This window comes from Phasianus colchicus, chromosome 27, assembly GCF_987193195.1.
Source record: "Phasianus colchicus chromosome 27, bPhaCol1.hap1.1, whole genome shotgun sequence".
Lineage (NCBI taxonomy): Eukaryota > Metazoa > Chordata > Aves > Galliformes > Phasianidae > Phasianus > Phasianus colchicus.
In genome coordinates, this window is record NC_143462.1 from 5,107,926 (window position 1) to 5,123,793 (window position 15,868).

At 41.4% G+C, this 15,868-nt stretch overlaps 1 protein-coding gene across 2 annotated transcripts; it reads left to right on the forward strand.

The window, feature by feature from the left end:
* Positions 1-21: 21 nt before the first annotated feature.
* BNIP3L (BCL2 interacting protein 3 like) lies at positions 22-13,509 on the forward strand. 2 transcript variants are annotated; one of them, XM_031608031.2, is made up of 6 exons: positions 22-219; positions 5,566-5,752; positions 6,829-6,901; positions 8,037-8,140; positions 9,011-9,160; positions 10,282-13,509. In XM_031608031.2, exons 1-6 carry the CDS (start codon positions 135-137, stop codon positions 10,328-10,330), a joined length of 648 nt encoding a protein of 215 aa, XP_031463891.2. In that variant the 5' UTR covers positions 22-134; the 3' UTR covers positions 10,331-13,509. The 2 variants fall into 2 exon arrangements, with proteins under 2 accessions (XP_031463891.2, XP_031463892.2); XM_031608032.2 differs by lacking the exon at positions 22-219 and adding an exon at positions 462-828.
* The last annotated feature ends 2,359 nt before the right edge of the window (positions 13,510-15,868 follow it).

Genomic DNA, 15,868 nt, shown 5'->3' on the forward strand with positions numbered 1-15,868 from the left:
GTGGGAACAGCGCGGCTCGCGCATGCGCGGAGCGAGGAGGCGGGGCGGCGGGGCCCGGAGCGGAGTCCGGGTTTGTTGTTGTTGTCCCAGCCCCAGCGGCTCTCCGTCTCCTCAACCGCCGCTCCTGCGCCGCCATGTCCAGCCCTCAGGAGCCGCCGCAGCACAACAACAACAACAACCCGCCGGCTGAGGGGACGCAAACCGAGCCGGGCCTCAACAGTGAGTGCGGCCCCGGCCGGCGTGTGGGAGCGGAGCGCGAGCAGGCGGGGGGCGGCGGCGGGGCCCGGAGCCCCTTCCCCCGCTCCGGGCTGCGATTGGCGGAGCGCGGGGCCGCGCGAGCCGCCGGGGGCCAATCGGCGGCGTCCGGAGGGGCTGCGAGGAGCGGGCGCTGAGGCGGGCAGGGCCGGCGGAGGGGAGCGGGGCTGAGGGGGGGATGAGGGACGGGGGGTGGGCGGCATGAGGAGCTCTGGGCCGACGTGGGGCCGGAGGGGCTGCGCTGAACGGGGTGAAGCCGAGGGGAGCGGAGAGGCTTCGTGCTGTGGTCGAACTGAGTTTATTCAGAAGCTAAGATGGGGATACGGCACGGCGGGGGGAGGAGCGCGGCTGTGGGAATGAGTTTATTCAGTGGCTGAGTCGATACCGCTGACGTGAGCTATTTTCCTCTATATCCGGCACTGTGTCAGCTGCTCGCTGCATCCTTTTGTTCCCGGGATAACGCTCACGTGGAGCAGCCCTGCCTGCGCTGCCCGTGGGCTCCGGTGCTCGGCTGGCAGCGCGTGTCCCGTGTGTGGAACCGCTGTCTCGGTGTGACGGCTAAGGACAGCCCAGGTGAAGAGCTGAATAAGTGATGTCAACCATTAACCATCCCTGCGGGGTTTAGGATGAAGTCAAACTGACGGCGAAGTGCAGGGGTTGGCTGAGCTCTTGTCGCTCGCTGGGAATTGCAGTAAGGAATAAACGACGGCCGTCTCATAGGGCTGCTGTTGTGTGATGGTGGTGTTACGCCTTGTGATAAGGAGTGCAGTTTATGCCCACCTGTGTAAAGTGGGTATTTCTACCCAGTTATTCAGGGATGCTAAATAACAGTTGTGATGGCTTAAGTTTGCAGTGTGGAGACCTCATTGTGGCCTTCCAGTACTTGAAGGGAGCATATAAACAGGAGGGGAACGGCTGTTTGTGAGGGTGGATGGTGATAGGACAAGGGGGAATGGTTTTAAAGTGAGACAGGGGAGGTTTAGGTTGGATATGAGGAGGAAGTTTTTCAGCCAGAGGGTGGTGAGGCACTGGAACAGGTTGCCCAAGGAGGCTGTGGATGCCCCATTCCTGGAGGCATTCAAGGCCAGGCTGGATGTGGCTCTGGGCAGCCTGGTCTGCTGATTGGTGACCCTGCACACAGCAGGGGGTTGGAACCTGATGAGCAGTGTAGTCCTTTTCGCTCTAGGATTCTATGATTCTATCTCGATGTATTGATGCTTCATTTATAAATTGCCATCTTCGCTTCTGTACTTCAATATTTCCACGCTGGTACATTCAGTTACTCTGTGAAACACATTAATCAGCTGTAAGATGGGAACCACGAGGGATGAGTGCTGTAAGCCCAGACTGGATCTGCCCACGTAGATCTTGCTGCTGGGTCAGTGCATAAAGGCTTAGCAAAATCAATGTGATTACTGGAGGTGGTGAGCACAAGGTATGAGAGGAAATGCTCAGTAATCTGTGCTCCGTGAACAAAACAAGTGCAACCAATCAGCTGCACATGGCTTTAGTCCTGCTTTCAGATGTTCAGCTGCTCCACAATGCTTTGGTGTTATAGGTGCATTTTCTGCCATTATATAAGCTTTTCAGTGACCCTTTTCAGGCTAATGAGTTTAGACGCTTATTCATTTTGCTCTGTGTGTCATTTGTGCATGTTTAAGGCCTTTCATTCAGAGATTTCTAAGGACTTGAATCGAAGGGCAGAAGACCTGGGAATAAAACTGGTCACTGAATCTTTGCTTTGTTGGGTTCACCAAAAAGAAAACAAGAAAAGCTTACAAGCTTTAGGAATCCTATGTGCTTCCTCCATTTTAATTATTGCAGGACTCTGTTACATATTGACAAGACATCAGTCCCACCTCAGGCAGGAGCCCATCTAGCTCTGTCATGGAAAACTAGCTTAATAATTACTACTGTGGGAGTCTGACCAGCTTGCTTTTCCTTTTTTTTTCCTTGTTAATGTTGTACTTCTTTGTAAGAACTGCTATTTCTTAGTTTATTCAGGTTGATCATGGCTCAGACTAGTGAGCTGTGTACTGCTTTTATTTCTACATATGCACATACCTGAAAATACTCTGAACTTCTCTGTTTAATAAAAGCTATGTGTGCAGGGTGGCTGCACGCCAGGTGCCAGCCTGTTGATGCTTCAGTTTTGCAACAGGATTTGGGAGGACTTGCCTATGAACTGACTTAATGCTTCTGTCTAAGACCTCGTTAAACTGATCCTGGACTGGTCGGCTCGCTGTGGGCTCCCATTGAATGCTGAGGGTCCTGCTGGATTGGCTGCAGTGCAATGGAAAGGGGGAGCAAATACTCCACAGTTCAATTATTTTAATTATTTCTACTTGGACAAGAAAATATGTCAGCCTAGCTTGTAGAGAAGAAAAGTCAGGTAACTCCTTATGAATAGGTGGATAGTGCAACTTACATTAACCAGAGACCTGGTATGAAATGGCTAGCAGGTATTTCTGCTGGCTTTTCTCTTAAGAACACAATCTGAATGCTGTTTCCTACCAAACTTATGAAAAAACTTTGTCACTTTTTCACAAATATTGAAATTCTTCAGAAAAAACACTAAGTGTGTAACGTGGTTAATTTCTTCATAAATAGCTACAAAAATTTTGTATATATCCATTCATAATGGCATAATTTGCATTAGAGCATGGCCAGGATTCTCATAATTTGGGAGAGAAATACCGTTTCTATAAACAGGTTCTGGATTTTTATTTTTTTCCCCCAGATTTTGTGATCTCGGAAGGGAGAAGGAAATAAATTGAGGAGGTTCCATTGATGGCTCACGTGAGAATGCTGAGTTCTACCATACCTCCAGCTGAACAGTCAAATGGGATATGCAGTAAATTAAGCACTCTGTGGGTGATTAACATCACGGGTTGCTCTGCAGTGCTTCCTTGTGCTGCTGCTCCGCAGGCAGAGGCTGCCGTCCCTCTGTTTGGCTCTGTGAAGCTGCAGGGTTTGCTGGCTGCTCGCAATCCGGCTGTAGTTCCCAGTGGGAGGATGTGGCGTGTTGCAGCTTGATGTCAGATTAGGCTTCCATGAGTGTGTTTTGATTCATTAAAAGTGAGGTCAGACAGGGAACGTGCTGCTGGTCATGTAAACCACTGCTCGGCGTGCTGGGGCTCTTTACTCACACTTAATTTGACTGCTCTTCCTGGTGTGGCTGCAACATATTTTAGATAAACAGCGAGTTTTGTCAGTCTAGCCTGAACACCAATAAAACCTCCATGAAGCCCAGTGCTGTGGAGGCCTGGCTGGAGGCTGATTGAAGCAGCCCAGTATCTACTGGGGTTGGTGTGCACTGTGTCATTGTGTGTAAGCTCTGTGCACACCCAGATTCCTTGCTTGTGAATACAGCTTGGGGAAAACAGGCTGTAAACCAGCAGGGCTCAGCAGAGCATAATGCACAGCGGTGTGTTAGTAACTGATACCGTGGATAAACTATTTCAGTTCACAAAAACAAGTTGATAATCTGTGAACTTGGTCATATGCTCCTTCCTGTGGCACTGAAGAGTTCACAGAGCTGGAGCTTGGCTGTAAGAACAAATGGAGCCATTAAAGGTGCATTTCATAAGACAAGAAACCAGCGTTGAAGTTTTGAACCAGTGCAGGTAATTCTAAGAAGTCATTTCAGCTGTTATGTTTGTATTTTTAGGCTTTATTTTTCTCTTTCTTTTTGACTGTTTGTACCTCAGTGATAAACCATTCACCTCCAGATAGTGTCAATTAGATTCCACGGAAGCGTGGTGAAATAATATATGTGTGAAATCATTGTCTCACTGATAATGGGAAGTAGTGTTGCACTGAAGACGTGATGCTTGTGAGAAGTCAGAGATCTTTGCTCTATCTAATCAGGATCTTCTCACATGAAAGCATTAGTTATGCTCCGCGTGCTGTACAGCACTGAACAGAAACAGTGTTTATGTTCAGGAAACTGCTGTGACCTCTTTGGGAGGACATAGAAACTTTAGAGATGATGGAATTAATGCTGTGTGTTCTTGATGTTCTGATGATGTTTCAAGTAGTTCATTGTGTTTGCAGCTCAGTTTTTAATCAAGTATTTGAAACGGTGGCTGCATCAAATGCAAGATTACTTTAAAAGGTTATTAATGTAGTTGAAGAGGCTTTAACAGCAGCAGTGTCTAAAGACCTTGAGCTTTCCTAACAAAATCGACAAAATGAAACACCAGAAGGTCCTAACTGCAAGTATTTTCTTACACAGTCTTGGAACGTGGCTAAATGACAGAATTCTATAGCATGGGTAAATGCAGTGTGAAATTTAGTAATTGAGGTGGTAACTGCAGAAGGAAATCTGTCAGTTGTCAGCTGTGTTAGGCCAATAGATCTTGTGTGGCCGTGCAGTCATAGGATTCTTGGCTTGTATCTTAATGAGGAGGTTGGAGTTGCAGTCGATAGGGAATGTATTTAAATATTTGGAACAGATTAAAGGGTGGAGATCTGCTTTACCTTCACCCCTCAGGACACTGAGTGGTGCAAATTGAAACATGGCTCTTGGGAACATGGTGGTAAACACTTTTTTTTTGTTTAGCTAACCTGCAGCAGGAATATAGGGAGTTCCATCTCAATCTCAGGAAGCATTTCTGTATTGACAGGTGGCTGAGCACGGATTGCCCAAAGAGGTGTGAGATCTTACATAGATGTTCAGCAGCTGCCTGGATGTGGTGCTGGCAGCAGCTCTGGGTGGCTCTGCTGTGCTGGCTGCGCTCACACTTGATGGTGCATCAACCCTCAGCTGTGTTGTGGGTCTGGGGATGTATGGGGTCTTTTTTACAGTGTGACTTCTACATAAGTAAATGTGAAGTCAGAGGCTGGTTTGGAAGTGAGAACCTTTGGAAGTGGGAGGAAGAAGGATAGTATAAAATTGTAGGTTGGGAAATTGTATGGAAACAGGGCTAGGAAAATAGGATTTCCTTTGAAATAGGAGTAGAACAGGGAAAGGGGAGTGATTAGTGTAGTTGAGATAGTGGAAACTTCAAACTGTAGGGAGAAATGTGGTCTGTTGAAGTGTTGATATGTGGGGAGATGGGGGACAGTTAGTGTGCCTAGCTCCAGAAGTAAGAAGCAACATAATGTTTTGGAGGTGGTTTTTTTTGTGCAACAGGAAGAAACACATCAGCCTTGTCTTCAGTCCGTGTTTATGAGCTTTATCCCAGCAGCAGTGTGTGTTATCTGAATTCACCACGTTCAGGGCTCTTTTTCTGTGTGCGGTTGATAAACTTTACGTGGTTTTAACTTCACTGCTTTTAATGAAATGACGTCTGGCTTGCTCAACAGGTTCCTGGGTGGAGTTGCAGATGAGCGGCAATGGCAATAGCAATGATAATGGCAATGGGAAAAACGGGGGGCTGGAGCATGTCCCATCATCATCCTCCATCCATAATGGAGACATGGAGAAAATTCTTCTGGATGCCCAGCATGAATCAGGACAGAGCAGTTCAAGAGGTAGTTCCCACTGTGACAGGTAAGTGAGCGTTTGCTGTCCTGCATAATATTGTTTGCAGTTTTTAATCCTGTAGTTGTTAATTGAAGGGTAATGTTTTTTCTCCAGCTTAAGTGTGTCATGCTCCAGCATTTGGAGCACTTGCTTGCTCTTGACTATCAAATAAATCATTTCACTGTTACAGAAAGCCATGGAATCTAGAAGCAGCGTTTACATCTACACTACGGTAAAATTTTACATTGTCATAAACCATTTAGGATATGAAATATATTAGCTTTATTGGCTCGTTAGTAACAGTGTAATGTATATATTCTTGTTTTCAGTCAAACATAATAAAATGCATCACTGGACTTGGCAGAACGAAAGACTTGGAATTTGTACTTCCTGCTTTCAATATTCTGCTTTTTTTTTCCAACGAAAGCAAAATATCTTTGCCTGACAATATAATCCCTTGAGGCACATGTGAGCATTATGGTATTCTTAGTTCTTCGTTGTGCCTTTCCCTTGAAGGCTTTAGGCCAGTTTTGGAGGCCCATAAGCAGTTTCTACAGATAATTTTGTGTTCATCTGCTTATGCCTCCTATGGATTTTCTGAATGATGGCTGTCTGTTGAACTGTCTTGTCTACTGTACATATTAAGTAGCTGATCAGTAATAAAAGATACTTAAAATTAGTTAGGCTTGATGTAATTACAGACTGTAGTAGGCAATCTTTGAAGGCACTTCATACAGTTTTTAAAACAGGACACTTGCTTTAATAGAAAATAAACAGCTTCTTACCTCTTTGTTGGTAAGGAACTAACTTATTTTCTTAACTGCCAGTAGTTTGGTATTTTCAGTCCAAATTCTGTGGAATGGCAGTCAGTCCTGCTGAGAGAGGTGGGATTGTTGTTTTTTTTTTCTAAAAAAAAAGGCAAAGCAGAGGTTTCTTGAAGACATTCTTATCCTGGTGATTGTGACTGTAGTCTGTTCCTCATTTGAATAGTGTGCAGAAGAGCGTGTGGAAATGATTGAGCTGAGATGCTATTAATGCTAATTATTCTTTAGCTGATAATGTAGTGTGACAAAAGTGACACGATGAAATCAATTTTTCTTTAGCCCTTCGCCTCAAGAAGATGGACAGATAACGTTTGACGTGGAAATGCACACAAGTAAAGACAGTAGTTCTCAGGTATTTAACATTTTAAAACAATTAACTTTGAAAAATACGTTAAAGTTGTAGGTATTGTGGATATAAATCACATAGGTCGATACTGGGAGTACTCGAAGGGCAGAGCGAGTTCTCTGTCACCTCAGAAGGTCTTCAATATTATATATTCTACCTGTCAAAAGAAATCCACTAAACTACTGCTCTCTAGCAGGTTTTTTCATTTTGAGAGCCCGATGGATGGCTGTATGAATCAATCAGCTCACATGATAGTGAGCAGTCTTCATAATACAGACTGAGAGGAGACTAATGCCGAACTCTTAGTTTGCTAATGAAATGGAATCTGCTGTCTTCAGCAGCATAAGAAAGCAATTCTGGAAGAATGAAACCTTGCATTGAATTGTGTCTAGGATCTGGCCAAAGAGTAGGACTTGCACTGGAGCCCTGCAGAGAGCCAGAGCTCTCTGAATGAAGTTGCTGGCTAGGTCTGCTATCTCTGTTTTGTTGAATTTGATTACGTTGGTCATGGTTCCCACTTATCTTAAAAATCATATATCTTATTTTTCTAAATTCTCTGGTCCCTTTAGCTGATATTTTTTTTTTCTTATATCAAATGATGTGATGTTAACTCCTTGGCTGAAGGCAGCTGAGTGCTTGACTTTCCCTTCTGCACCTGAGATACACCCAGGAGAGTCCCCTAGTTGCATGTAACAGTAATTTTAAGTAACTCCTTTAAGACCTTCTAAATATTGTTTTCGAAATGTTTTTATTTTGCCTTTCTATGCTTTATCTACATTCTGTATGCTTTAAATGAAATGTCATGAAATTGTTTTTTTTTTGTAAAAACTGTATTTAATTACAATTATCATTAAACAAGAAAAACAAACAAACAAAAATACCCAAACAACAAGATCCATATGCAAAATACCCAACTTACTGTGATGTTGGGCTCCTAGAGGTAATAACATAATTAGTGACCTGCTGACATCTGCAATGCCTTCTTTTAGAACAATAAAATCTTTTAAATAGTAGGTAGCCTGAGAACACTTGCTTATTTATCAGGTGCTGCCATTTGGTGCTTATCAGTGTAGCTCTCAACTTAATGCCATGAGGAGGAGCTAACTGGCTGCTTTAGGGTTTCTCTCGTGTGTGTTTTCAGTCTGAAGAAGAAGCAGTAGAAGGAGAGAAAGAGTTGGAAGTGTTGAAGAAAAGTGCTGACTGGGTGTCAGACTGGTCGAGTAGGCCTGAAAACATTCCTCCCAAGTAAGTTAAACTTTTTAAAGTGAATTTTACAGAACTGTGTGGGTTGGAAGGGACCTCTGGAGATCATCTTGTGCAACCTCCTTGCTAAAGCAGGTTCCCAAGAGTTCCTTTGTATGGAGGAGGGAAGAACCATGAGACTCACTTAGAAGCAGTTATTCTGTCTGTGCAAATAAGATCATCTCTGGAAAAAAGAGTTTTCTTTTGGGAGGCTACAAAAAGTTGAGGCAATGAAGTTTGCAAATGATAATAGCATCAGAATTACCTTTTGCTGAAAGCAACCTGAAATCTATGGCGAGTTGATTATGAGGTTTCTTTGCAGAATTATTGGGAGATTTGGTTGCTTGGAGCTGGTATAATGGGATTTCGTTCTGGCTTATTGAATGGAAGAGCTTTGAGCAAGTCTCATAAATTCTCTGTACCTTTTTCTTTCTATGTAAAATACATACTGTTCATCACTGAAGGGGAAGCATTGAGAACCTTGAATGCAAAGAAGCATTTTTATTAAAGTAGAGGATGCTGTCTATATCTCACAGACTTCTGTATCTCTGTTTTGTTTGGAACAAAAAATGAGGCTTTTGCTAACAAATCCCATACTGAAATTCCCTCTCTTGGACTTCCCTCTCTCTTCAGCTACTGCTCTCTTTGTCTCTATACTGTCTATGTAAGTGGTCTCTTCACAATACTTCCTATTTTTCTCTTTGGTCCCCTACTCTGTAAGGGATCTCTTGCTTTGATCTCCAGCTCTTTGTACTTTTTTTAAAAAAAAAAAAAAAGTTTCTGCAGAGATCTGTACATGTGTGTGCAATAAAAAGAAAAGGCAACAAGAAGAAAGTGTTGAATTTTTTTTCTCTCCTCCCCCTTTTCTTTCAGGGAATTTCATTTCAGACATCCTAAACGTTCAGTGTCTTTAAGTATGAGGAAAAGTGGAGCAATGAAGAAAGGTGGCATTTTCTCTGCAGAATTTCTTAAGGTTTTCATTCCATCTCTGTTCATATCTCATGTTTTGGCTTTGGGACTAGGGTAAGTGTTAACCTAATTCTCACTTCAACTTTTTGCATCTGGCTTTAATTTTCTGCTTTACTTGAATGTCGGGTGCTTGCTCTGAAAAGGGCTTTGTCTGGAGTAACTCGAGTGTTGTTGCACCTTGCTCAAGAGAATTGCCTTTTTGCTTTTGTTTTTAAGTGCAGGAAAACGTTGCAGCAATGATAGTCATGAATATGTTTTATTTGTAGGTCAGGTTTCTTATATTGAAAATGCATGGATTATCATGAATAACCTTGCAATTACAACATGTACATTTGGTTATCCATGCATTCTTAAATACTTCAGGTTATGTACGAAAAGTAAGATAGAGCAAGTGGAAAACTGCTGTAATATTTATTAACCATTACAAAACCACAGTGTACAAATACTGGCTGCTGAAGATCTCTGTATGGTACATACTCTGTCTAATGCTGTAGTCTCTGATATTAGCAAATATAAAGGTTTGAATGCTTAGATGCATGAAATACTGGATGTGTCCTGTGAGATCAGCTGCTGATTTGCTCAGCAGTGTTTTCCATGCCTGCGTAATCTGACATTTCTGAGCTTGCTTAAATTTGTTTATCCATCTTATATTCTTCCATGTAGGGGGGAAAAGCATGCATTGAGTAAATTAGGAGGATAGAATCTGTGAAAGTATATTGTAAGATAGTTGTACTACTGCATAAGTGTACCTTTTTGTGTGAAATGTTGCTGATATCTGAATATCAGAGGTCTGTGTTTCTGTAGGTCCTCAATACTTACCTCTTTGTTTTTTTGGCAATACCTTGTTTTACTATAATAGTCATCTGGGAGTGATGCTGAGCTCTTCAAGAGCCCCCTCAGTCAGGTAGTCTACCAAGTGCATCAGAGCTCCTGGGCTGGGTGTTTCAGATGAGCTTGGAACTGTAAGCAGCCTGCTTTTACTGAACACTGGTAACATCAGTCCTTCTGGGCTCACCTGACAGTGTCACTCTTAAGTCATTTTATAAATGAAATGAAGTCCTTGGAAGAACCTCATCAAGCTTGAAAGACAAATCAGCATAGCAGAGTGCATGAGAACTGTGAGAAACAGGGAGAATTCCTGTGAACTGTGATATGCTTTGTACTTTTTATTTCAGCATCTACATCGGAAAACGACTGACCACACCTTCAGCCAGCACTTACTGAAAGATGGGGTGCAAAACCTGGAAACCCACGTGACCTGTGAAGGTGTTCTGTCTCGTTTAGTACATTTGACTTGAGACCGTTTTAAGCATGACCCTGACTTCACCCTTTCTTTACATATCCAGGTTTTTGCTAATTCTGGAATTCAGTATTGTGTTGGAACTCTGTTGAGGTGTTTCGCTATCCACATTCTTTTCCTCTCTCCTCCCATTCCCTTGCCTCTTGGCCTGCAAGACACGTCAGAGTTGCTGAACAGAGTTTACAACTGTCTATATGTTGCAAGGGCTTCTCTCAATGCAAAATGCCACCAGCAAGTTTTAATTTTATCAGTGATGCTGTTGCCTCCTTAGTGCAACCTGACTTAAATTGCAGTTGTGCATGGTATAAATGTTGACTGTGTTATAGTGATAAAATTAAGTATCTTCCGAAGAAAATTATTGATTGAAGTGAAATTGAATTCTGCTTTTGAAAAACAAACTGGTTGTGAAATAAACTAAGAAATTCCTGGCAATAAAACATGGTTTAAATCAGCTCACAGGGGAATTTCCTATATGTTCCCCCTTACGTTGGCTAACACCATTTGATTTGCAGGAGGCAAAGACTGCATAAGTTTTAAAGTAGAAATACCTAAATCCATCAGCATATTTTAATATTAGATAATTGTTGTAATTTTGTCTTTTCTAAGAAGTCAGCTCCTTATTCCTTGTAGGAAATCTGTCTGATGCCTAGAAGTGATTAGAAAAAAATGCATTGTTTGCATGTGAAGAAGCTTTTTCTTTTCCTTACTTTTTTTCTTGAGGGAGAATTTTAAATGTGAAATCTTCCTATGAAATGTAGTTTTAAATTAAGGAAAAACCCAACAGCTGTAGGTGTAGTTAGACTCTGTGTAAAAGGATATGATTCTGTTCGTCGTGGAACCATTTTACAATTACGATAACGGGGCAGTTTCAGAAGATGAAGTGGTTGACCAGTCTTTAAGGGGGACAATCTTGCAGGTGTGTAAAGATTCAGAGGTTGTAAAGCTCTGAAATGTCTTTTGCAAATGAGTTTTCAATATTCCTCTCTCATTGTTTACTGTACAGTCTCCTTCGGGGGTACATGGAACCTGAACTTGTGATGTCTCATGTTAGGTAGACTCCTCGCTCATGTTGTTGAACTTTTACCTTAGGGAACATTAAGCCTTGTCCTCCTTCAGTGACACTTCTTTTCAAAATGTGAAGCTTTAGTACCAAATTGTTACAAAGCATTGGGACATCCGTGTCCTTAAATAGATTTTATTGGATTTCAGAACATGTAGCATGACTCTGAAGGATAGAATACTCTTTTATATATATATATATATGAATATATTAAAAAATATGGTATAGACTTTAATACTAAGTATTTAGGGAACAATGCTAATTTTAAGGCTAGCAAAAATCTCATTTAAATAAAAACTGTAGTAGTCTGACTTGTAGAAAATATGAAGAAAATACAGTCAGCTGGTTTGGAGAGAACAGCCACCTGGATTGTTTGCTTGCATCAGATTTTATAAAGTTGAATATTTGATACAGCAGTGATCACTTGGGGAATAGCTTACATAGCAGCTAAATCCCAACTGAGGGTTGGTTTGAGAGAGCTTAGTTAGCTCCCAGCAAGTGAAAAAGCTGAGTATAAATCCACTGCTAACCTGTATTCATTTTTATTCTCTACTTCTGAATGCTGTTGGAGAACGCTTTCAGGGTGAAAGAGCAGTCTAACCATTCTGTTGAAGACATCTGCTTTTTCTTGTAGCTGTGAGTGCTGGTGGCACCTGAGTTGCTACAACTGCATCTTTGTTTCAAGTGTGGATGTTGGGTTTCACCCAGAGGTGGGGGAGGTAAGGAGGAAGTGGTGAGGGTGGTTTAGGTGCTACCAAGTGCAGAGTTTTGTAGTCCTGAAAAGCTGAGGGGATGGGGAAAGGCTGATACACTTTTCAGTTCTAATTGTAGCACCTTGTTTTGTATCAAAATTGGAATAGTGGAAAAAATAGGTTTTTACTGAGTAGGGAATACTTTCCTTTGTCAAAATAAAATTACCCCTTTCTAAATTAGAAGATATGTCTTGAGAGTATCTGATAAGTAACACTGCAAGCTTGTGGCTGGAGTATCAACATATGGTTTGTAATATTTGAAGGAGCCATGAAATAAAAAATGGTAAAGATTACAGCTGAGGGATGAATCCATGATCACTGAAATGATACGATGCATATTTATTGATGCCCTACTATAAACTTGGAATGAAAGTCTACAACTTCTAGTTTTACAAGGAACAGAAACAGACTATTTCATTTGAAAAGGGGTTTCAACTGTTGATAGTTGAAGTTTTGTTAAGGTAGATGTTTAAAAAGCTTTATACCTGTTTACAGTTTTGGAAAAAAAAAAAAGCAGGCTTCATTTTTCTTACATGCATTGAAAACTGGCCTACAATACTTGTAAATACGATCAACAAAAGATTGCATAAACTCACACATTGAAAATGCAGCAGGTAATGTAACTGCAGTCAGAACACATTTACTGTTTTAAAAAGTGAAAGCTGAAGATCACAAGAAACTCAAAATTTTTTAATTGACATTTATTGAAATATTGGAGTGAACTGAGCCAAAGTGATTATGCATTCTTCATAAGTTAGTTAGCACTTTGTAACATTCTATATAGTTTACAGTACATGTATAAGTTGTAGCTTATAAACATTTTGTGCCATTAAAGCTCTCACAAAACTGCTTGTCTGACATTACTTCATGCTGCGCCTTTTCTTTGCTTTCTCTTTTTTTAAAAGCAGGACTGCTTTGTATCATGTTGTATGGAACTTGTATTCCATATTCCTTGTATAACACATGGGTTATGGGAATGTGGAAGCTGCTATTTATAGACTGGAATAATTCCTTTTTAAAGGTGGCTTGGGTTGGTTTATTTGAGTGTCTCAATACCATCAGCTTCTTTTTCTGAAGCACTTAATAACAGTACTTCTGTTGGCAGCGTATACCTGTGTGCTCCCTCCAGCACCGTGTCAAAGGGGGGATCTAAAGCAAAATAACACAGCAGCATATGAGATGTAAAGTAGAATTGATAAGGTTTTGTATTGTTCCATTTGTTCCTTTCCTGTTTTCTAATTCTGTTAAATTTGTGCATTAAAGAATAAGGGACGTAATCCCCTGTTGTTAATCTGCCTCCATGTTCTTAGTTCAAGCACTGTTTACTTCTGGGAGCATCACTTTGGAGGAATTCAGCTGGTAGTTAGAAATGTGAAGTGTGATTCGACACTCTTACTGCCTGTTTTATTTACCTAGCAGTTTCTTCCATGGTAATGTAAAAAAATCCAGAACTCTTGGAAAATGATTTTTTTCCCCCAGGAGAGCTGTATGTATAACATTATAAATCCTGCTAGATTTCATGAGCTCCTGGTGCAATTTGTGCTGGAGGTTTTGAATGACCAATTCTTTGAAACAATTCTACAGAACAGGTTTGTGGTGTTTGCATTTATGCAGCAGTACTGGAGAACAAACATTTGTCACACACTTGATTGAGTCTAATGTGGTGTTTTGCAGAAGAATGAATACAGGATGGGACTGCACAAGGCAGCAGTGCCTCTGCACAAAGATTTGGTTTTCTGTTACCAATCACACTGCAATGGAATGTTGCTGGACTTAACTTTACTATTTCATTCAAGCTTCTTTCCATTCTGGTGCAAGAATGCTCAAGTAAGAACTGAAGAGGAGGGACTTGCATATTTCATTTAGAGCAACATATTGATATTGCTTATCTGTGCAGCTGATAAGCTGGGCAAGTTAGCAGTGCAGTGTCTTCATTCTCCCTGTTATCAGTACCAAGTGTTTTATGTTACATGCAGGGGGAGTTGCCTTCTATCCTGACTTACTGTAATGCACCTGGAGGTTTTTCCAAGTTATCTGTTCACACAACATGGGATGTTGACTCCTACTTACCCTGTTTTTGTTATTAGCTGTATGCAGATGAAAATATTAGAATTAACTTTGAATTCTGTGCTTTATCAAGAAGTTCCTCTATATTAAAAGGTTCTTTCTATACTCATGTGTGTGTGAGTATACATGTGAAAATGCTGTCTAAAAGTGAAATCTTGGCTCCATGTAAGTGTTTGTATACCAGGGCTCCTCTGTGTTTCGGACTTTTGAACTGTTTTATAGTTCTGTCATCACTTGAAAAACAGTCTGTAATACCTTAAACACTTCTGGAAAAATCTAATGCTCCGTCCACCAAATGTGCATGTGAAAAAGGAACAGCTGTGTTACTTTCTGTCTCCTTTAATCGCTCTGTGTGTGCCCTGCACTGGATGTCAGTTTGGCCAGACACAGCTGGCTCAGCCCTACTGCTTGCAGCTCTTGGGGTGCGATCAGTCCTGGCATTAGCAGAGAGCGAGGGGTGGGTTTCCATTAAGGAAAGTAAACATGACTTAACTTCTTGAGCTGCTGCCAGAAGGTTGAGTTTGGAAAGTAGCATTTTCTATTCCAGACCATTCCCTAACACCTTCATGATAAGATTGTAGAGTTACAGAGAGCTACAAGAGACTTTTTTTTTTTTGCATTAGTACTGTTTGTTTAACTTGTAGTTTGGTGTCTAGGGAGAAATTAATGAACCTTAAGGGCAGAAAATTCCATGAGTACTTATTCTTTTGTATATAATGAAGGGCAAGGATAGTGTGAGTCCTACAACAGTTTAAGTTCTCTTAAAGCTGGGGTGAATAAGGAGGGCATGTATCTTCACAAAGACTTCAGCATGCGGAGTGCTGGTTCAGTTGCAGCCTTTGAGATAAATGTGGATATGCTCCAGTTAACTTCATTCGGAATTGGTGGTTCAGTTTATTGCACGTCCATGTGGAAATTCCATCTTTTGTTTTATAACTCTTATCTTTCCATGAAAAAATGTAGAATTTGTATGGTTAAATGCTGACAATTGCAAGCTTGTAGAAATCTTTAAATGCTTGTTCATTTTGTCCTCTCCCATCACTGAGAAGATGTATTCTGCCTTCAAAAATGTCTCATGAGCGTTTGACCAAGCAGAATCCAAAAGGTGCATTGTTCTTCCAGGTGTTCTTGTGAACAGGAGCAAACAATCAGGTTGTCTTTCAGCTTGTGTGAAGTTTTTTGGGCTGTTTGACAGGTGCTCAGCGAGGACAGCCTGCCTGTTCTGCAGCTTACTGTTTATTGAGAACCTCTTGTTTCTGCTTTTCCATTCACTTGTAAAACCCTTTGCATTGCTTGGGTGCCTTCTATTCTCATCTTCCTCTTTCTTATTTGTTGGTCACTCCTTTTTCCTTTATTTGCTTGCGTTCTCATGCTGCTGCTCATTACTCCTCGAGTAACATAAGCACACACTCTGAGTTCCCAGCTATTCCACGAAGAATTTGAATTATTGAGACAAAACACTGCCTTGTTTTGCCTGCTTTCTGATTCCTTGAGACCCACAGTTTATTCAGGTGGGTATTTGTAGATACTCCATGGTTTTACATTTGGACTCTCATAAATTTTTGGTTTCTCTGTTCTCTAGT